At 31.9% G+C, this 24,606-nt stretch overlaps 2 protein-coding genes across 2 annotated transcripts; both read left to right on the top strand.

Annotated features, from left to right (window-relative positions):
- Positions 1-2,816: 2,816 nt before the first annotated feature.
- Positions 2,817-9,959, top strand: LOC134699407 (universal stress protein Sll1388-like). Its single transcript, XM_063561010.1, has 4 exons — positions 2,817-3,757; positions 7,104-7,184; positions 8,129-8,235; positions 9,505-9,959. The coding sequence occupies exons 1-4, from the start codon at positions 3,487-3,489 to the stop codon at positions 9,727-9,729; spliced, it is 684 nt and encodes a 227-aa protein (XP_063417080.1). The 5' UTR covers positions 2,817-3,486; the 3' UTR covers positions 9,730-9,959.
- A 5,021-nt stretch (positions 9,960-14,980) lies between these two features.
- LOC134699408 (stress response protein NhaX-like) lies at positions 14,981-24,287 on the top strand. The gene is made up of 5 exons (XM_063561011.1): positions 14,981-15,258; positions 20,097-20,177; positions 20,791-20,823; positions 21,520-21,626; positions 22,908-24,287. Exons 1-5 carry the CDS (start codon positions 15,153-15,155, stop codon positions 23,151-23,153), a joined length of 573 nt encoding a protein of 190 aa, XP_063417081.1. The 5' UTR covers positions 14,981-15,152; the 3' UTR covers positions 23,154-24,287.
- Positions 24,288-24,606: the final 319 nt, after the last annotated feature.

The raw sequence follows: 24,606 nt of genomic DNA, 5'->3' as shown, positions 1-24,606 counted from the left end.
AATATTTGTAAATATATATGTATATATGTATGTAAATAAATGTTGATGATTAGTGTTACTTACTTGAAAAAAGTAAAACCATAATTATTTGTGAAGGTTGTATAACCACTGTTGAGATTTTGTAAGGCCTGGTGAAACGTTGGTCTCGTTTACTTGTTTACTACTTGCTTAATTATGACTGGGTCAGTTCCATAGTTAGTTGAAGTTCAGAAGGTACACTTGTTTACATGAATTATCACTGAAACTTTTATTTTCGGTACATCTGCTGTTCGTTAAATGCAGAGGCTTATGTAGATAGATGGCTTAACTGCTGGTGGACGTTTCGTTCCCGTGGGTATCACCAGCCCAGTAGTCAACACTACGGTGTTGACATGAATATTAATAATGTGGTCAGTTTTATAAATTTCATGTTTTCAAAACTTTGAATTTACCGAAAATCTAAGACTTTTCTTATCACAGTCATGGATTACTACCTAAGCCGTATTTGGCACAACTTTTTGGAATATTGAATCCTCAATGCTCTTCAACTGTGTACTTGTTTGGCTTTATAAATATTTTGATATGAGCGTCACTGATGAGTCTTATGTAGACGAAACGCGCATCTGGCGTACTAAATTATAATCCTGGTACCTTTGATAACTATTTAAGCCTGATTTGAACAACTTTTTAGAAATTTAGTTTTTGAATGTTTTCATATTAATTATGCAAACAATTTGAAACTTTTTATTTTATTTTAGCGCCACTGTTGAGTTTTATATGAAAAGAAATGCGTTTGACGTACTAAATACAACTGCTGCTCGATTTATCCATGAGTGCATAACAGCCGTGAAATCCTTTGACCTGAAATGATCTGTCATTGATTTCTTCAATTTATGTAAAGCTTCTGTTCATAAAATTTTAAAATCGTTCCAAACATCTGTTTTACTCCTCGGCATAGATTACACATTTTGCATATCTTTGTTGAACTTTAATATTCAAGCTTTTCTACTTCATAGATTTAGTGTTAAAGTTCGGCTTACAACTGTTATTCATTCGATGACCCTCTCCCGGAAAGTGCAGGGTATATTGTATAAACTGTACGTTTACTGAAAATGAAAATATTTGATTAAATGAAATTTTTTGTCAACACAACATTTCTTACTTCCAACAAGACTTTCATTTCAACCGGTATTATTCGCAAGATCTGGCTTAGAAGTGATTCAAAGCTGTTAAAGGTGAGACAAGATAATATTGTTCTAACACGACATATCAATAAAATTGATAAGAGTGCAGTTATTTCTTTTTAGGATTATTACAAGTACTGTATTACAAGTATGTGTATATATAGAAACATATGCAACTCGTCTAAACATCAACCCAACAATGTTAGATATGTATACTTTAACAAAAGTGTTCTGCTTCAGATAATATTCCAAGTTGTTTTGGTTCAATAAACAGTTTTTATCGATACTGCTATTCTCCACATTTTGAAACCTGGCATTCATATAGGCTTTGTCATTTCCAGGAATTTTAAAATTAGAAATTACAATGGTTTTGGTGTCGAATTACATGTACCATACGATATTGATAGAAGGAGCTGAATAGCTACTGAGGATTAAAATACAATGTAATTCCCCAGCTGTTTGGTATAAAATTTGTTTTCACTTTTCTGTTCACCTGTTGGAACCACCCGTTAAGTTTTGAGAAATGTATACAAACACAGCAACTGTCGATGAAAATGAAAACGATTTGGTTCCACCTATATCAGAATTCCATGTTATATACCGTTTTAAGAGCATTTAGAAATGTTCTTCGATATGTTCAAACGTACCTTCTTGCATCAAAAATTTGTCCTGATATAATTAGACGTAACAGTAGTTTGTCGATGTTCAAATCTCATATATACATACTGAAGATTCAAACAAACGCGGTAATAAGTGGAATTTAGTAGGTCACATTGGGAAAAAGTGGAGTAGTTTCGACATCAAAATATATCCGCTATCATATCTGAAACAGAACTGATGCCGAATATTCGAAAGAGATGATTGATAAACCTGGATACACAGATATCTAAATTAAAAGTTAAGCTAGTGCCATGTACAGGAAGTTTATATATTTGGCGTATGTTGTGGGCATCAATATCCTACAGCCACCTGGTTCATTTTCACTGAACTTTAAGGGCTCAACGTTATAAAGCCGATATTTAGCAAACACATTTGGTAAATTAACAGAGGAAGATGTTTTGCCAACACAATTACAGCAAAAGTACCAATTGATTGCTTTAATCCGTTAAATATTTATGTATTGCCATAGTCCCCAAGTCGACAGATTTAAAAAAAAAAAACAAAAAAACAAGCAAGACGTTTGGGTCACCTGATTGACATGTTCGTCAAAGCTAATTTCCACCGCAATTGAATTAAGCCTTGAAATATCATATATGAGTATTTGTAACTTGATTTTATCCGTACCAATTAGAAATACAATAGTGTTAATCCCATAAAGCTGTGCCAATAGATAACGTCACTGAAAATTAGGCTATTGCATTGCACATGTATGCGACTGTTGTTTTTTAAATTTTATTCAGATTCCTATATGACATTCGTGTGTGTATCTTGAGCTTAATTTACCAATGTAATGCTGCAAAAATGACTTGAAGTACACAGATTTTACATTTTGAAAACGCTTACTGCTTTTGGCAAAGTATATACTTGTATCATGTTTTTGAATTAATGATATAAAAAAAAACTCAGGTAGTCGTTAGTGTATGATACAACTCTCATACTATGCTTCCCTTAATTAGTAACTACGGTAAATCGGATAAGATGGTGACGTTTGGAATTCCTCACTTTAACTTTGTCGTAGGTGCATGTTTGTTTTTCCCGTCCGTTCAAGGTTTGTTTTAACCTCGAGGAAAAGTATATTGTACGTTATACTGTTCAATATTTAAACAAGGAATAATTCAGCCAATTACGCCAAGACTAAGTATGAACGGAACTACTAAGAGAATGGGATTTTTTAACATCGACTATTAATCTTCAAACAGTAATTCTCTAACACAGTTTAGAACCTACGCAACGGAAATAATACAGAAGGACCTCCGTAAAGCTTAAATCATTGAGCAACAAACTCACATATATACAAATGAAACGATACCAAAACAGGATAACATGTATCAAGGACCGGACGTAATAATCCTCTCTTTATTTTTTCAAATATTTATGCAGGAAACATATAAAGTTCAGTAATTGCATTACACATATTAAACGTTTCGATAACATACGCTCTGGTAACCTTGTTTACTTCAGATATCGAAATGATGACAGTCATCGATCATTTTTTTCACGACAAAATGTAATTATAATCTGTGAAAAACAAGGTTTGTCATGCGAGAGATTCAATATTAGCGATATAAATTAGTATCGATCAATTGGTCCAGTGACAGAAGACACAGAGCGGATACATATATCATGTTTCGTATCATCAACAACACTTTACCGTTAGTTATAAATGATTTGGTTTTATTGCTCACGGACATTTTATATAATTCGTTTGATTATAGTAACCAATTACAATTTGGAATCGACATTTTGTGTTATATTCGTTGAGCTGATTAGTGGTACCGTTCGACTGGTCTTATTAACTCCGTATCTGGTATTTGATTTAATTATGGCAGATGGAAATGCAGCATCAGCATCAGAAGCAGGTTGTCTTAAGGATGGGGGGAAAACTGTAGTAATTGCTTTTGATGGGAGTGATAACGCTAAGCATGCAATGAAATGTAAGTAACAAGTACTATGTTATTTTAACTTTCTTCAAATATAATGCACTCAAGTAGCCTTCGATTGCATAAATATGTTCACATTTCAGCAGATTCACATGCAAATTACTGTCAATAAAATAATAACAGCCAATCTGCAAGCGTTTACAGACAATCAATGTAAACGCAACCTTTGATCACATGTATAATATCGACTAGTAGTATTTTGCGCCGTGGATGATTAATTATAGCTTGTCCAAAATGTAAGTATGATAATTATCTATATTATGCTTTGTTTTTATCAGTGTGCGTAATGGTTTGTTTATTCATATGTTATTAACCAGATGTTTTATTGACAAAATGATGCATCAATGTTTTCCTTTTTTTCAAAGAGTTTGTAAACATCCCTTCATCATCAACGACATAATGTCAAGGTTGACATGGTTAATTTCCCTACTACAATACGTACTTTGACAATGAACTGTACTAATAATAATTATATAAGAATGGCGTAATGTGACAAAGCGGGAAATCTAAGTAAGACCACAAACTTCAATTAAACGAATTAGTAAAACAAAAGTGCATGACTACAAATGCACAAAAAGCAAAGTTATTGCTCAATGTTGATGACATTACAGTCCTGTCATTTTTAGGTGAATAACAGCAGACAAAGCAATGTTCCTTCGCTTTTGTTTTTCGACTATTTCAAAAAGTTTATTACCATTTTATCATTGCTTATTTATACTGCCAATTTGCAATAAAGACCTCTGGTCTTTCGATGACCTTGTCAACGATTGTTAAGAAATTAAGAAATCAATGTAATGCGCGGTACACAACAAGTGTTTAAAGTCATTTTACAACAAAAATAAAAACTTATAACTGCACAGCTTTTTTCTAGTATTAAAATGTATAAATACAATGTTAGGAGAAAGTCAATGGAACAATATTCCAACAACATAATTACTATGTAAACAAAAATAGGCTGCAAGTCAACATGCGAGCAATCATCCATAACGCATATGTTTACAACGAATTAATCGTCTAAATATGACGCGAATTAATCAATCGCAGAAGATAGACATTCTGACAATAATAATAAGTAGAACAGAAACAAAACGAACACATAAAAAGCCACTACGAGACGTGCACTGGAAACAGAGTTGTTGTTCTATTCCTTGCATGTTGAAGGAATCGATGTAACATTAAGAAAAAACAATTCAAATACAGCTCTGTTTCTTTGCTTTATTTTTTTCACGAGGGGTGTAGTGATTTGTGTCCTGAATTGATAGACCATTCGTATAGTATTTCTTTCTCTTTGGTAAATTGTGATACAAAATGCGGAAACTGATCAAATCTTTGTGAATCGATACTTGTGTTATTTCGTCTTTCTTTTGTCACTAATGTTTGCAGCTCTTCCCTATGAAAGACATTGTATATTAATTAGCTACAACAGTTGTGATACTATCAACACTTTAAATGTTGAACGCAATTAATGTCTAAAGGCAAACAAATGCTTACTTCCAAACAATCCTATATCGAAGCTGCCATGTCTTATTAAAATATACGGTCGTAAATTTACGTAATCTGAAGGTTGTAAAGATTTAGCATTTTTAAATTGTTGAGTTTGCTTAGGTCAATCTAAACATGTAAAGTATATTCTGGGGACAATATAACGCACAGCTTAAGTATACACTACGTGTGTACTGAACATTGTTAAAATAATGTAGCTGAACTGAACAACAAAATTGAAAGTATAACAACATATATAGAGAAACGAGGCATCACTTGAACCACATAACAAAAAACATACGAAAAGGCAAAAACGGTGTATAAAACACTATAGAGTGCAGATACTAACCCTATGAAAGTCATGGGTATGATATTAGATGCATATGCTCTAAAAGGGAAGAAACGATAGAAAGAATTACTCATCAATATGATAATTTACGATAAAAATGTAACAAATCATTCTATGTAAAAACATTTATATAGAAATGGCGGTAATGTAACTACTTGTATGTATTAAAGTATCAGTTGGTGCCATTGCATTTCTCCAATAGCAGTGTTGTCTTTGTGTCGTTCGGATGAGTCAAGACTTTTTCAGTTGATTTTTATAGTTTGCTCTAATAATGTACTGGTACACCGCTGTCCCATGTCTGGGTTCAGGGAAGCGGATTGCAATTCCAGAAACAAAGTTACCTCTGCAAACTTTTATTTCTGTCTTTCCAAAGTCAGAAGTGTGTCATTCAGTGGATGTCTTTTGTTGAGTCAGCATTAATCGTATTTGTTTCTCTTTTCCGTTCATTTCTTTTTACATGAACACAAATTGGTCCGCCAGTTTTCTCATGTCCATTGTTTATCAGCACCTGAGATCACCCCAGTTCTTGTGGGGTTCGTGTTGCTTATTCTTTAGTTTTCTGTGTTGTTTCTTGTTTACTATAACTTGTCTGTATGTCATTTTCCCTTTAGCCATGTTGATGTCTTTTTCAGCTTGCTATACGGTATTTATTTAATCTATAATAATTGAAGGTGATGATTAATTTATAAATGCTAATTTCTTGGTCGATTTCACTCTGGTTCAAAGATTTCTCATCCGCAATTATCGCACATCTTCTAAATTGTATATTTGATTCAGTTTCGCATTTATGAGACACATTCGCCCGTCTTTAATCCAAATAAATTCAATTGTCCAATAATTGAAAATGACACTTTATAAAACTGGTTCATCAGAGGCGCCAAATTGTATAAGAAGTTTGACACCTAATAAAATAAAATAATCGTTTTCCACTAGTTTAAGTAATTAAACTTTGCAAGCGAAATACAGTAACTGATATGGGCGTCATCTATCCATTCAGTTAAACAATTAAAGGTTACTGAATGTGAAAGTCCATGTTGGATAAAGTGAGAAGGAAAAGAGGAAAGACGAAGGTGCCCTTTTTATATAAAAATAATTACGAGTTCTTGGTTTTTGTTTTAATAAATCATAAAACGACCACCTTAGAGTAACTAGAACTTGCTGATATCAGCCCTCACTTTTGAGTGTCTTCTTGTTTATTTTAGAAAACTATGGTGACATCAGTAAAATACCTGCAAACATTTGAATCAAAATTTATCCAAATGGTGATAAATTTATCTATATTTCGTCTTTACATTTATTGGTAAATTTTATTTTAGACATGTACATCATTACAATTATTTCCTGTTTCCTTTGCTTTCTCGTAGTTTGTCACGATTCTGATTATTAATTTGGCCATATCGTGTAAAAATCAGGAAACCACTATCATAGCAAGACTGCAAACATCTGTGGCGAGCCTGAAACCCATTAGAAGTAATCACAGCAAGTAATTTATCATTTCTTCTCTTGTAGTTTATGCAGATACAGTACACACAACAACAGATAATGTAATAGTTGTATATTGTGTTGAACTGGGCGATGTCATTACGACAGGTAATGAATAATATATTGTAAGTCGTTCATTTGAAAAGGTTACAATTTGAACGAAAAACAGAGAGAGAATAACGGTCTTTATTCTGTTTAAAGACGAATTAACAGTGTTGTCCTGAAAGCAATTAGTTGCACCATATATTAATGTGTACACTGTTGTTTGTTGTTGTTGTTTTTTTATTATTATTATTTTCGTCTTCATATTCCTACTGCCATGTCCTGTATTCATTAGGTGAAATACTGATGTTCAATTTTGGCATTTGAAAACCCGTCATTTTTCCGATGAAATCACTAAATGGTTCCTACATTGTATCTCTCCTCAAATAGCGTTTAAACGGCAACCTCACTGATTTGACATGGAAGCATCAAGCATTTGTATACGAAGAATTACTTTGTATGAACAAGTAGTGGCACAAACTATATGTATTCGCATTCTGTACTGGTTTGTTCGAGGGTTAACTGTATTTTTACATTTAAATTTCTTGAATGGATATATGTCTATTTTCTATTTTATCATACATGTACGTATGAATGTTATTTTAATTTAAAGTCAGAACTTTCCATTTTGCTTTAAAAATTGTATAAATTCGCTGCCATGACCTTAAATTAAATGTTTTATGTTTTGAATAAAGAAAGGCAACTGTAGTATACCGCTGTTCAAAACTCATAAATCCATGGACAAAAAAAATAATCGGGGTAACAAACTAAAACCGAGGGAAACGCATTAAATATAAGAGGAGAACAACGACACAACACCGAAACGCAACACACACAGAAACGGACCAAGCAACAGACAAAACACCACGAGAATAACAAATATAACATCAAAACCAAATATGTGAATTTGGGATAGACAAGTACCGTGCCACGTCTTATGTGTTGTGTGCACGTTTAAGAATGCATCGATCAACCTTTTATATGACACAATTGTATTCTTTTTTTAACAGCCCATTTTTCTGTGGATCAGGAAGCATTCAAGGAGTTGATTCAGCATGAATCAGACAAAATAAAAAACAGATTAGTAGAATTTGCCATGTATATGCGACATATTAAGGTAAAATTCACGATGCATGATTGACTTATGAATTATTATTTGTCCAAGCAGAGCGTAGACAATTTCCAGACATACTTTATATTCTCAATTATGCATAGTTTTTGACTTTGTCCCTATAGTTCTATACTATTAACTTTGTCAATAATTCAACTCATCAATCAAGAATGGCTAATGCAAAATATGATAGATTTATATGTCCAATGATTTGACATATACTTCTTTTCAATATATTGATAAACTATTTCGCAGTTAAATTACTGTCAGCGCCTCCATTGTATCAGTGGGGACCATTTAACAAATGTATATCTGGGTTCATCTGAAAAAAAAACATTCTGATCGCGTATTGACAACTGTCGTTTGAAATCTTTACCTTGTTTGGTGAAGTAAAAAAACACAACACTGACATACAAAAGGTCATTTACTGAAGAGCTAAACTTTGTTGCAACCGTTGCATCCTACATAAATTTACTAACACTGGATATCAGATTCGATTAATTAAAATAGCGATATCCGTATTTGATGAACATTCCGCTTTTAATGTGCTGGTTTTATAACGATAACGTATTTTCTTCTGTTTTATCCCTGAAATATATTTTGAATTGCACTTAGATGATTGAAGAATAACTGTTAAAAAATAAATAACAATGTATTCAAGTTATTCAAGTACAGTCTCAAAAGGCTCCTGGCCTATTCAAGTTTATAATATTAAAAGCCTTATAGGGCATAACATGCATTTTCAAATATCTCCCTCAACGTTATTAATATTTCTAGAAAGCATTTTTTATACCAGAGTGCACACTCTACTCCTTCTTTGATCTTGATTGGTCAAGAAAAAAACGAAACTGATATATCCATAGTACAAGCGAATAATCAAATATAATATGCTTTCATTGAATCTTAGATCTATCAAACAGTTTCCAATGTGTTTCGCAATTTTATAGATCTTTATATCCAACATCGGATGAAACATCAGGCATTGAGGTGAAAATCATGCCATGTTTACCATCTTGCTTAATTACGTTCTCATGTAAAATCAAAGAAAATATAACATGATAAATATTTGTGCTTGCAGGAATTTTTTAGGAAAACTATGATTATATTTTTTGTTTGAACTTTATGTTTAACGGTGTAATTACAGCAATGAAATTTAACACTTACAAACATTCAAACCAATTTTCTATAATTTAAGTATGTATAATACGGTTTATTGTAAACATTACCGACGGCAGACTATTCTTTCTATAAACAATTATCTTTATGACATTTCAGCTAAACGGAATAGTTAAAAGTACACATGCAAGTACACCCGGGTTGGGTGTTGTCAACTTAGCCAACGAGTTTAATGCTGATTTGATTGTGACCGGAAGCAGAGGACAGGGTACTTTACGGAGGACATTTCTCGGAAGTGTTAGTGACTACATTCTACATCATTCGAAGGTTCCTGTTTTGGTCGTAACACTTCAAAAGGAAGTCGATGACAAACATAGAACCTAACATTCTGATTGTTTTCCAATTGAATAGGTAACAAAGATGAATATTCAAATGTGAAACGTGCACTTAACATGAATCCTTGACATCACGTATATTAACGCCTTATCTTTTAAATCATAATAGACCGTCGCATTATTCACAACAAAATTGACTACTATACTTAATGTTTCAGTGGAAAACAAAAACATTATCGACAATAAATAAATTAAATAATTACGCACTTTAATTGGCATTTATAATCAGTTGCTTGATAATCCCGTATCATCAACAATTGAATTTGTTTTGTTTTGAAAATGATAAGTTCTAGTTTGAAAATCTACAATTGACAAAGTAATACTATTATTTTTTCCTCAGAATTGTAAACAACATATCATTTTATCTAAACGTATAATGAACTTTGCGATATAAAAACCTGTGGTATGATTTCCGTATTAGACAACTACTACTCGAAGGACATTGTTTTTTTCACGTTTTAATTATTTGATATTTTGGAGTGTCATTGGTAATTGTTGAAGGTCGTACACCTCAATAGGTTTCAGTTGTTCAACCATTTCTGACTCGAGCATCACTGAGGAGACATTTATAGTCGAAATGCGCGTCTGGTACAATACTATAATTGGTATCGTTTATGTAAACATAAGGTCATTTGGAATTTGGTGAATAGTTTCCTCATCGGTAGTCATATCACATTCCTTTATATATTAGTATAACAGTTATTTTAATATCACCGTTTTGAACAATATTCACATAGTACAGGGATATCACAAAACTTTGTTTGTACAACTATATTCCACAGAAAAGTACATGTATGATTGCTGATTGCAGGATTAACATAGATTTGATACGATGATATTAATACAATAATCCAGAGTTTGCATTTCCTAGGCTATAACAATTTCTTTGATAGAAGCTTGATGCTAACAAGAAAGTTATTTAACAAAAGATTCAAACGAGGCCATCACTAGTTTGTTGACCGTTATGGAATATCTTTTTTCACATATCACCTCTTTTCAATGTGACATCACAGAATTAGGCTTATCGCCGAATTTGTACTTACGTGAGCAACATGTGAAGGGTGTCACACGAAGAGCAACATCTGTTTGCTCTTACCGGGCATCTGAAAACACCCCAGGTAGTTTATTGGTATTTTTTTTGCCATGTCGGATTTGGTTTGACAAGGTCGATTTATAAGTTAGTCACACCTTCTTATTTATTTAGTGCGAGAGGTGCGTTATGAGAAGATTTTGCTAAATTCGAAATATATGGTGATTCAGGATTTGGTTTGGTTCAGGAGGGTCATTGGTTGTATTTTAGGTGGGGATTGTCTATCTCGACGAAAAGTTAGTAGTAAAGAAAAGAAAATTATATATATTAAGGACATTAATATCGTAAAACCGGGTTTTTAGCAGATTTTTTTTTAAAGAGGAGTAGTTTTTAAACATAAACCAATGACATAAAAGACAGAATTTGACTATTCTCAAAAAGCTAATCGCCTACTATTCACAATGACTCCGATATTGACTGGATGAACGCAGAATACAGATACTAGTACGGGGGAAAGTGTTCCATCACAGTTAGTTAATAAATCATAAGTATATGTGTGATAACTCATGAAACAGTAGCTATACTTAATGAATGAAACAATAATTTAAAAAAGAAATTTTCAACACAATCGACACCTACTATGATTGGAACGGAAGTTGGCTGACTGAGACGACTAAAATTTGAAGCCAAAACAGCACAGAATAGAATAGACAGAATAGACAAGAGTAATTACAAATGTACCATAAAAAGTGGAACAAGGTTTTAAAATCAGATTTCAAGATGGCATGCAACAGTAGGTAAAAACTGTGAGCATATTTAAAATTCAGTGGGAACAAACTTTTTAAAGTAGACATATGTTAAAAATCAAGCTGTGTTTAAAACATATGTTTTACTAGAAAATAATCCCCTGCGGAAATAATCTGATCTTACTACCATTGTTTTCATTTGATGCTACATAGGAAGAAATAATATCAGGGTGTCTTTAAAATCTTCCGCGTAAAAACATCAAAAGTCAAGGTCCGTATCAAACGGGAATATATAAGACCCCACAACATGTAATGTACGAGAATAGAGTGATGGACGACATTGCACAATTAGAGAAGAAACGATCAATTAGTAATATACTCTTGAAGCTTAATTTAGTGCGTAGTTTCCACATGTGTGCAACACATGTGACACTAGACATTTTAAGTTACGTAAATATGATGAACTGCTTTGAAGTGATGCATACATACACATATCACTGTTATCCTCAATATCAGAAAGGAGTTTTATATAAATTAAAGGTCTACGTATAGACTACTAGTACATTGAATTAAATAAAGAATAGAAACGGGAATACTCAGAGGCGAGCTTTAATAAACAATTATGTGGACTGGACGCCAAGTTTTAATTATTTGAAAAGCGGTTGTAGCATGTACAATCCTCTTACTAACGACAAGGTAAAAATATGATTAAAGACAGTAATTGTTTGCTTTAACTACGCCTAATTTGTGTTGCAAATATCTTTTTTTTTTAGATGAATTCTTTGATTTGCAAATTTCATAAAAAAAGATATCAGGAGTTTATAAGACTACAATACATGAGACGAACCACCATCACTCGAATCCCAAAATTCATATTTTATTTTTACAATGAAATCTTTAATAAAAAAAGAAGATGAAAAAATAACACTCCAAGCCGAATAATTGAAAACTAAAGAACCGAAGTAGAGGAAGAGCTATGTGACTTAAATTACCTCAAAATAAAAGCCAAAGTTATCAAAGTCCTAGGGGATTGGAAACCGAAGCTTTTTTTATTTAATAAGTACATATAAATTTATAAACGGATAATTGCATAACATATTTGCGAATGAACATTAAACGATACATCATTAAAGCATGACAACTAACCCTCATAGAGTTTTATGAATAGATTTTAATGCATGCCTTTTGTGAATAGATTCTAATTTATGCCGTCAATAGAGTCTAATGCAAGCTTTCAAATTTCTGAAATGTGCTGTAGCCGATCCAATAATTGAAGAATACAGTATTGTACAATGTTTCAAGACATTTATTGAATGTAATTTAAATGATTTTATCATGTCCATTAATGATTATATACGGAGTAAACAAACAGTTAACTGGCGTTCTGCATTATGAAACATTTTGAGAAAAACAAACTTATCGTTGTAATTATATACATTATTCATAATTGTTTGTGATGTTACCTAAAACATCATGCAATTAAAAAAAAGGCTTCCACAATGTCCTGCTTATGTGTTTTAAAAAGAAACATTAACTTCATGAAATCACATCTGTATCATGTGGGTCAATGGATAAGGGTGAACAAGGTTGATGAGAAGGCAACTAGACGTAACGAAATGCTATGCGATTTGGTCGGGTTGTTGTCTCTTTGACACATTCCCCATTTCTATTCTCATTTTTACATAACTATAATAGCATGCAGGTTAAACTTTATATACAAACAATAAAAAGCAATACCATGTCTTAAGTTTGAGCACTAACTGGCAGAAAGCTCATCAAATACTGTACCTGCGAATATGAAATGAATTGAAAGACTTTCCAGATTTTTATGAGGACCGTTGGCTGTTTTTCCAAATAGGAATCCTTCAAATGTAGTTTTATTTTCCGGGTCCTCGGCTTTGTCAGTTGGGGTAGATTTTGTTTGTCTTTCATACATTATTAGTAAGGTTTTTATGGTACGATTGAAGTTAAGACACATAAGCAATTGAATATTTACAAAGATGCACCCCTTATAATTGTTGTCTTGTGCGGAGTATTTTGGATAACAGGTATCATTTCTGCAAATTTCGAGTTGAAGTGATTAGATTTATTTATTTACAATACTTTGTGGGCTGCAAGGGTTTGTTGTTGATGTTGCGAATATAAACACAAGTTGTGTTCATAGTCTCTAGTCCGGAATCAAAAGAAACGAAATATAGGTACTTAAACATAATGTTTCTGTTGTTGTTGAAATTATTGTGTCTGCAAATGTGATGAAAGGATCAGAAAAGTTATTGAATAGAACTGACAAATACTTATTGTTGTAACACGTTAATAAAAGTCAAATGTCATTAATTATATTTTCTTAGTGCCAAAGAAGTTCATTTACATAAACGTAAGCCTATTAGCAACATCTACCTTAATTTATTTCAACTTTTGTTTGTCTTTTCTGTAACTTATTTTACTAAAGGAGGAACTGTTGCTTTTTAAGACTTGAAAACACTTGAAAATTAGTTACCTTGTACAACTTACTACTATACACAAAATGTCATGTGTTTACAATGTCCCATTGTCTAGTGTTAAAGTCATATGAAACGTCATGGGCATAGTACTGGACCAACTAAAGTATATTCCATGAAAAGGGGACATCACCATCAAGGATAAGAAATTAACAGAAGGAAAGGAAAAAATTGACAACTGATTTCGATATGCAGTTTATGTTATGAATTTTATGTGATATATGTTAGTTTCTCTTATTTGACTGAGTATCGGAACCACAGGCACTTGTTCTATCCATGGAAAGGTCGACTATCCATAAAAAATGCAACTATATAACAAATGGATTGTCGACCTTCACATAAATAGATCCAAGTGCCTGTGGTCGTAATGTCATACAACAGAGAAGATCAGAGAAAATGTTATATGTCGATAAGTTATATAATCCGAAGACGGTAAAATGAAAATAATCTAATGTTTTGACCTCACCGAACAGTCTAGCATCGATGTAATGCTAATTAAAGGTTCTTTTGTGGCTTTCCTTTTTACGACATTAGATTGATGGCTTGAAATTTAATATTTAATAAGTCAAGATGTAGCAAGATGGAGTGCTATTATAAAACACTAAATGCAAAAAAGTAATTATGAGTTGCTTTTTTATTATTCGTTTCGAGTGATGCGCAAACGAACAATTACCGTTTTCTTGTATTATCAAGACAGAATGTTTACTTGTTCAGCTGTTTGTGCTTAAAACAATTCTCCTACAAGTGGTTCACATGGCTATTTAAACGATCGAAGTGGTTTAATAGCCTGTTATCAATAACACGAGTTCAAACATATTATTTGATTAACTCAAAACCAAAATTCAATTGTAATGTTTTTTATATAGATTTTGCGTCGTTTTTATAATTCTGTTAGTCGTCCTGAAAAAAGTTGGAAGCGACTTATACAACATGTGATAAACATTTATTGTTAATAATATATAATCATTTGATGTTTGGTAAGCTATTGGTGTAATTGTTTGATCGCTGACTCCAATTACATTGACTGATCGACATTTATTATTTTACTTAATTGTCGATGATACATGACTTATTAGTAGTTTGCTTGATAACAATTGTCTAGTTAGAACTGCATCTGCGTCCATTTTAGACGTCATTCATGGCCGAGCACAATGCTGTAAAAACTACTGCTGCCAAAGAATCGGGAGGGAAAACAGTTGTAATAGCTTTTGATGGAAGTGATTATGCGAAACATGCGATGAAATGTGAGTAATAATTATACATTACAATAAATATGATTCGTTTACAAAGTTTGATCATTGATCTAATAATTGAAAGGTCGTACAATTTTAAAGAACCATAATTTTTTGAAGCTAGTACTTGTTTCGAAGTCTACGATAAAGTTATACTTGTTTTGTTTTTAAATAGTCTCTAGTCAGTGTTTATGTATACGAGACCAAGTGAAAAATAAAATAACAAAAATACGGAACTTCAAGGGAAATTCAATACAGTAAAGGCCCTTAAAAAATGGCAAAATCAAAAGCGCAAACACATCTGACGAGTGGAGAACGACTGTCATATTCCTGACTTGACTTTCTTTGTATGAATAACATGGTAATGTAGAGTTCTCAGGTGCAAATACAGGATTTGATGTAAAAAAGGGGGGGGGGGGGGGGGGGCTCATGAGAATTTGGAGTAAGAGCATCACAAATCTTAATCCGCGTATGAATTGTTTACAGAACCTGTTAACAATATGTATTTTAAAAGAAATGCTGATAAATCTTCAGTATACAAGTCATGTATCTTGAACTATCAGTAATTAATCGACAATGTGTTATTTTGTTTTAGTGAATTGCCTAGTACTATATTGTGTAGTTGTTTACAAAATAAGTGTTTAACAGCATATATCAGTAACACTCGAGCTATCAGAAATTAATCCATAATATCTTTTTTTGTGAATTATTATAACGAGTTGTTAACACGATAAGTGTTTTACATTAAATGATATGATATACCAATTAGGTTTTAAATTAGTTTATTAAGATAATGTTTACGATTTACATTTTCGGTGATTTACATTTTATGTGAATTTGTTGTACATTTTTTTTTAAATGTACTGCTTTCAACACCAATATTAAGGGAGTGTGAATAAAATATTAGTTGAAAACAAAATACTACCAAAATGTACTTCAGCCGATCCAGTAACTCCTAAAATAACTGCATTCAGTTCGATGCTACATGTAGCATAATTATATGAGAACCTCTAGTTTCATTTTGGTGTTTAGACACACCAGTTGAATGTTCATGCAAAACATAACCATCTTTATGGAATCGGCGTTGTGGTGTTGAACAGTTCGATTTCAAATTTAAATGCCTTTAAATATCAATACTGGCTATTATTCTTTAGAAGCCTTATCTTATATCAAATATCTAGTAATTAAAAAGCAACAACATTAAAAAATCAAATCAAGTTGAACCACGATTAATTTTTCTCATTTCAATAACATGTCGATATGTATATGTGTGGGAAACTGCACCATCTGATGTAAGGTCCTCTTTTTATAAGCATGTACGACTTCAACTTTTTATTAAAGAAATATCATGTAAAACTTTTATAAAATGCACAATATTTGGAGTATTAAAATGCAAATAGATAGTTTATGTAGTATGAGTCTGTTTTTTATAACCTTGATTTAAAAAAAAACAAAAAACAAGTATGAATTAAATTTTGTAAATATCTAAATGTTGGAAGACTTTCAGAGGGAAATGTTTTGCTAGCATATATTGACGTATCGACTCCTATCGAATATAAATCAAACTTATATTTAGTGTTCATTTCGGAAAAGTACATGGAGATACTAATGCTGAGTTCACACGTAATTCGAATTCGATTCGCATTAACTAATTCGAATTAGTTTAATTCGCATTCGAAACGTTTTTCGTCCTAACGTCAATTCTAATTCGAATTGCAATACGCGTCAAATTCGCTTTACTGTCCAAACGACGTTAACTTTTAATTCGTATTAACAAAAGCGTATTTCTAATGCGAATTGGATAATTCGAATTAGCTAATTCGAATCAATTCGAATAAAAAAAGAAGAGTGTGTGAACGCGATTAGCGAATTCGATTCGCATTCGATTCGAATTCAATTCAAATTAAACGTACGTGTGAACGAGGCATAACATTGGGATCGATATATATTTATAGGCGGTTTCAGTGCATGTATATTTGGGGTCTATGTTAGTTTACACTTGGGAACAATTTATAAGGGATTCTTTCGTCATTACATTATCTTAAATTATAGTTTGTTTGAGAACAGATTACTATTACATGTAATAAATTGTTGTGGCTAGACTAGTAAAATAATGATTGATGTTTCCCCAAACAGAACGTTTAGACTATTTCGGTCTGCAAAGGTTAAGAAAAGAATTACGCTATTTGTAATGTCATAATTCACCTTAAGCAGGTTTGTGATGACGTAACAGTTGATTTTTACCCCACGAAATTGTGTGTCTCTACCAGGCTATTCGTCGTTCTTCGGTATTTGTCGATTTGTGTACGTCTTTTTTTTTCGGAAGATTTATAAGTTGGTGGTAGGTGTGGTCTGTTATGCTGACTAATATTTTTGATACTTCCTGTTATCTTTTTTTTTGTATTATAAAGTAATCATAAACTTGTTATTTTTCTATGTTTTGTTTAAAAAGGTTACATTCATTTTTCAAAGTATAAATTTATTATAAGGAGTGTTTAATTTAGAAAAAAAATACTTCTTTATAAAATATATATGCAGTTCCTTGAGATATTTTAACAAAACTGTGATTTCTCATTTATTATCTAAAATTCTCATACATGGAAAGTTAAAATGAACAAAACAAAAACATATTTTTCCTTCGGAATTCAAAGGTGTAAATATCTAACCAAACCAAACTCATGAACACACTCGTGATCATTATTTATGCTTCGGTATTGATATATGTATCATACATTTTGAATGGTTTTACACTAGTAATTTTGGGGTCCTTTAAAGCTTTTTGTTCGGTGTGAGCCAATGCTCCGTGTTGAAGGTCGTACATTGACCTATAATGATTTACTTTTATAAATTGTTATTAGTTGGACGGAGAGTTGTCTCATTGGCACTCTCACCACATCTTCCTATATCTATTAGTATATATAATTCTTTCAAAAGAAACATAATTTTCTGAAATTCGATTACAAAGATCGAGGAATTTAGAGAAAAAAGTATTTTAGTTAACTAGAAACAAGCTAGCTACAAAATCTTTTTTTTAGAAATTTATAAACATGTAGTAAACTGGGAACTTGCTCGTTACAAAACCTGGATTAATTCACTATTTTCTACATAGTTATTCGTTTGACGTGTTTGAGCTTTCCATTTTGCCATTTAAAAATAAAATAAAAAGAAAATTTCCGTTTTGAATTTTCCTTGGAAATCGGTTTTTTTTTTTTTTTTTTACTTCTTCATAATAAGCATAATTATGAAAAGTAGGTTCTGCTAACGTTGCCTTTATTGGATCGAGTCACTTTAATACATCGAATTCTGGGATCCCGTCAAATTCATTCTTGAATGATCGTACGGAATAAGAATATCAAAATCTAATTCTGACTTTCGAAAAAAAACTGTAAGTTTGCAAAGTTTACATACATTTACACAAACTACTTGTATTCACTCGCTAAAACTGCAGTATATTTTGACGTCCATACTTCTTTTTTACATATGCTGCAGTTGTTTCTACCTTGTTTAAATTAGATTCACGTTTTCTGTTGTTGTAAGTACTGATTATGTTAACTTGACATATTACTCGGAATAATGTTTCAGATGACCGAATTGTATGTAAATGATCCTCCTATCTATCACTGAAGCTGCTGTCTTTATTATTATTTTCAAATAAAGATGCTGAACTGTCAACAAAATATCGTAGCACTCAAGAGTATCTTTTTTGTAGCAACCACTTTCTCGCGTAATCACATTCAATTTGTTTATCAACAACATGTGCTTACAATATTAGTAAGGTCAAATGAGTGATTAAACGATGTATTCTGTTTAGCGTTAAGCAAACGATAACAACAGACACACAGAGTTTTGAAAAATGCAATGCAAGCGAGAATATTCCAAACATAAGATTTTAGAGGAAATTTGCCATAAAAAAAGATGTGTTGTTTGTATTTTTTTTAATTTTTGCTAGTGTGCTTTGTCTGTGAAACTTTTTGTGTTTCTTTGATACATGTACAATGTACTATATGACGTGGCTCTGTTCTTTAACATCCCACCATTATGTTATTGTTCTATTATAATTTTTGCATACTTTGAACGACAAAATATTTTTTTCTCTACCTGTGTGACGTTTACAGTTTGACGTCAACCGCGCGATTCTACACCAGAGTTGATGTTAATCTAGCCATTCGGTAACCATGGTAACAGGACTTAAAACATTTCAATCCTTTATTGGTTGATTTTAACATAGTAATAAATAATCATATACAAAAATATGTAAGCAATGAACGTGATTATTAAATTTGATATATGCTTTTTTGTGCTTCTTTGTTAAATATTTATTTGTTTTTGTTCTGATTGCGATTGTGACACGATGATGACTGCTGTATCCTTATTTTGACAATTCTACCTATTATGTCTGTTTTGTTAACGCATCGTTGTTGATATAATGGAATTTGATGCGGCTGTCATACAAGTGAGATGTTTAGCGCTATGAAACTACATGTAGGTTCAATCCACCATTTTCTACATAAGAAAATGCATGTATTAAGTCAGGAATATGACAATTGTTTTCCATTCGTTTGATATTTTTTATCTTTTGATTTTGCCATTTGATTAGAGATTTTCCGTGTTGAATTTTCTTCGGAGTTCAGTATTTTTGTGATTTTACTTTTTGAGACAACACACGAAAAGAAAACAATACTGTTTTTAAATGCAGTTCCAATATACTTGATTGTATTTTGAGTATCCGTTTAAGCATCACGACCATAATTTTGAGTAACTGTATGTTACCTCTGTTTCATAAAAGTCTTTATACATACATGTACATGTTTATAGGCTAACTTACTTATTATATTTGTATATTATTTAAGATTTTGCAGAAACCATCTACCTGCCAACAGATAATGTAGTTGTTGTGTATTGTGTTGAACTTGGAGATGTCATTACAACAGGTAGAGATTATGTGATTCAGGAATCAACCACTTATATATCATTGAGTTACTGGGGAAAAAGGGGGGGGGTAAAAAAATGTTTGACAATACATTTTGTTAAAAAAAGGAAGAAAAAACTGTTTACTTAATGATTGAAAAATAAGGGTGTTCCCGTTAGCAGGTTAGTTTTTATAATATAAAACAGATTTGTTTGTTTGTTAATTAAGTAAAAATAACACTGTTTGAACGACGAAAAAATCTACTAGATATATCTATAAAAACGGCTAACCAAGTTAAGTTATATATTATCTTTTATTTGTCAAGTCTTTATTCAAGTACATACATGAAGTAACAAAATAGTCTTTCTTGGAGGAGTAGTCGTGACTTCATATATCATCATATCATGTGTATGAGTCCCGTTGCATTGGTTGAATGCTCTCCAACTTTGTACTTGTTTGGCTTTATAAATATTTCGATTTGAGCGTCACTGATGATTCTTATGTAGACGAAACGCGCGTCTGGCGTACTAAATCCTGGTACTTTTGATAACTTATTGAACTATTCTAATTTTGGATATTTACTGGCCGGCCCGGCAGTATGTTTTCAGAGTTTTATACGTATATTTTTGTTGTAGAAAGAACAATATATGGCTTAAGTCAAGCGGGAGGTAAGACTCTCTATTGTATAATTAAATGATCTTCAACTATGTTTAAGATAGAAGAAAAACGATCGGATCTTGATGGTTCGAATATGGAAGCCCTTGAGTGTTAATAAAAAATAAAAAATACCACTCTTGCGCACAAAGTACGAACAGATGCCCTGAAGTCCGACGCAAACATAAACATACAACTTGTGCGCACAAGGTACCCGAATTTTTCATATGTTTTCTCAACTATATATTTCTCTGATCGCTGATAAAGATTATTACAAATTAAAAAGAAAATGTGTTGAATCAGATGTTTTTCAGTGTTTTGCAACCTTGGGTGACGTGATTTTCATATGGCATATTGCTTGTACTGTATCGTTTTTACTACGATGTTTCTTTTAGGTGCTTCAATAAAAACAAATCCATCATTTATCTAATTATCATAAGATACCCTTTTAATACTAGTCTAGGCGTATAAATAATTTATACATAAGAAAAACGGTTTTAAAAAGCCTGCCACAATTCAAGGAACATTATGTACTAATAATCTCAAAGTGTTTTATATTAAATATTGAATGCATGTCTTTAAGTGCACTATACTTTAATGGCGTCTTTTATTTTGATGGATTAACTAGTGATTGATGGAATACAATAAATCCGAGGCAGCTTGATTCTCTACATTTAGTATATAAGAATGTTCATTAATTTTATTTGCAGCACATATCTCCATCGATCATGGAGAACTCAAGGATCTAATCCAGAGGGAAATAGGAAGAATTAAGAATAAGCTGGTAGAGTTTGCTGCTTATATGAAAGAAATTAAGGTACCAAAGCTATCCAATTATGTACGTGTATCTGTCGATTTACCATTGTATAATTATTCATAAACACAAATTGTCTGACATACATCCGTATGTAAAGGATGATTTAACGACTTTAAAAATCTGTTAGGTCTTGAAGTATCTTCTTAGCAGTTAGATACTAATTTATTATTATATTTGAGTTATAAAGAAGCACTAATATGAACTAGGCAATTACCATCATACATTCTGTAATGTTTGTTTACATACAGATGTATATTTATGATGTGGATAGTATCTGTATATCTTGGGTAAATAGCGACTTACTGTTGAAGACATTAGTGAGGTTCTGGATGGACGTCCTTTCTTTCTTTTCTTTTTAAGACTATTTTCCTATTTTCGTTGTTGCTTATTACCTATTTCCCTCTATTCCTGATGTGTTTACCCTTTATTCTATTCGTTTTGCTCATTATTCTTTATTCTGTTAAGTAGCTCCATCCAGATATTAATAAGGCCTTACCATTTTTGAGTAATATGACTATCTTTTATTTAGACAAATTGTAGCACCTTAAAAGTACATTATATTATGTTTATCAATAAGTAAGGCTATCAGAGTTTTCTATTTATATATTTTTCCCTAATCCTGATATTGCTGCTTATCATTTAGAGGCAGTTTACCATGGTACATGTATTTATGTAAATTCAAAATGATCTTTTTCTTGTTGTTTCGTTCTGTCAAAAGATTATTGCTTATTCATTTTTTTAAGTACATACAGTAAACTGACAACAACGAGGCAAAGATACCTAAAGACCAAAAGACAGTATACAAAACACAATATAACAAAACTAAAGACTGAAAAACACAAACACCACCAAAAACCGGGGGTGATCTCTGGTGCTCTGGAAGATAAGCAGATCCTGTTCCACATGTGGCACCTGTGGTAACATTATTTCTCTGTAGTGTCGGCCTCTGTCTTGTACCTTAGTTATCAAATGATTACATTTAGAGAACAATCCATTGTATAGCATTTTAAATTTATTCAACAAAAAATGTTCTAATCAGTTAAAGAAAAAGCATATAGTCTGAGAGTTCGAATACAATAACAATAGATAGTTTTCTCAATCTCTGAGAAAAATATATTGTTTCAGAATGCAAACGAAGTGTTTGGAAACTTTTATTTTGTACTGAACTTAGTCTTATGCTTTTCCGTTGTAAAACTTTTTTTTAGTAATAAAGGTGGATTAGACAACAAAGTTAAATGTTTATCACATGACTTTTTTCTTGTTTATACTTTTTTCTTTCAGCTGAACGGCACAGTAAAGAGTACCCATGCAAGTTCTCCTGGACTTGGAGTTATACATGTGGCAAATGAATTGAACGCTGATCTTATTGTAACCGGAAGTAGAGGTTATGGTAGATTCAGAAGGACATTGCTAGGGAGCGTCAGTGATTACATATTACATCATTCGTCTGTGCCTGTCATGGTGGTCACATATCCGAAAGATCACCATCACCACCATCACCATCATCACCATAAACATAAAGAATAATTTTGATGCAAGAGAAATAAGGCGACACAAGCGATATACAGACAAATGTTATCTCTTCACCTGTACTGAAATGGTTTGAAGGATTTCATTGTATATTTTTAAATTATGCAATTATACACAAATTCAGATGTACATCTCTCAGTTTGATCTGAAACAACTAGGGCTCTTGGATATAGGTGGTGTTGGTGTTGATTCCCTTAAAAGTTTTATGTGTTTGGGTTCCGAACTTTTGTTCTCGAAGAACGCGGTGAAGGTTATCTTAGAAACATTAGTGTCAACACTTTATTTTAGAAACATTTGTACATGTATCAACACTTTAGTCGATATCTTGCGTTTATTTCCAAACATTTTCAATGATGTGACTACTAATGATCTTCTAGCACAATTAAGTTAAAAAAGTAATGACAAATGCGTATGGTGCGATGACATATTATTAAATTGCATGTTTCAAGCCAAAAGCTGAAAATTGTTGATATGGACGTACATACATTAAATGAAGTGTTCTCTAAAAACAATTGTTTTACATGAAAGCTTAGACAAAGTTACCGGAATAGAGATACAAAGATACTTTAAATACTACTATTATATTATTGTCTATAAGCGTGGTCGAAAAATCCTAGCTTTAACTGTTTCTCACCATTGACAGACTTTAATTATAGAATCTGGATGTCTTTAATCTAAGTGCGATTAATCTGACAGTAGAAACAATTAATGTCAACTTAAGATTATATGTTCTTCATAAAGAAAATGAAAGCCAATGCTGAATACTAGTATATATTTTCATTAGGACTATATCAAATCGTCAATATTTCTGAGTGAATTACTTGGTGGTGTATTTTCATATTTTGTCTGTCCTTTTTTTTTAATTTATTTAATAACTAGACCGCTCTTCCAATCATATTGAATTTAAGAGCACCAATGAAATGAAGGTACGGTTATTATAATAAATATTTGATACCGGGCTCTACGTGCACGACATATTTTTTGCTTGGGGAGTTGCAATCCAATATTTAATCAGTCATATCGGTAAACTTGTCGAATAAAAGGAGATGGTGTGTAATCGTCAATGAGACAACAACCCAACAACAATACTTTAATTTAACAACAATTAAGAAAAGTGGGTTCAAATAGGCAAACACCTCTTGACCATGGAGAGCTAGCGGTAAGATCAGATAGATCTCTGCTTAATATGTTTGTTTATCAAATTTGTTAAATTTTTGATTACTTCTGTTTACGAAGCATTTACGAAATACTGCGTAAAAAATATTAATACAACGAATGAAAAAAAAAATTAAAAAAAATTAGATAATCATATTAGTAATATCCGAAAAAAAGATAGATTGAATTTTAGCCTGCTTAACATATAATGGCAAATATTTCATGCAGATTCAAGGCAAGAATATTTATTATCAATTAATGTTAAAAGTAGGTAGACCGGGATAAAGATCGAGGA

The sequence above is a fragment of the Mytilus trossulus genome, unplaced genomic scaffold, assembly GCF_036588685.1.
Source record: "Mytilus trossulus isolate FHL-02 unplaced genomic scaffold, PNRI_Mtr1.1.1.hap1 h1tg000062l___fragment_2___debris__unscaffolded, whole genome shotgun sequence".
NCBI classification, from domain to species: Eukaryota; Metazoa; Mollusca; class Bivalvia; order Mytilida; family Mytilidae; genus Mytilus; species Mytilus trossulus.
Note: the sequence above shows the minus strand (reverse complement) of the source record. Positions and strands in the feature narration are given on the sequence as shown.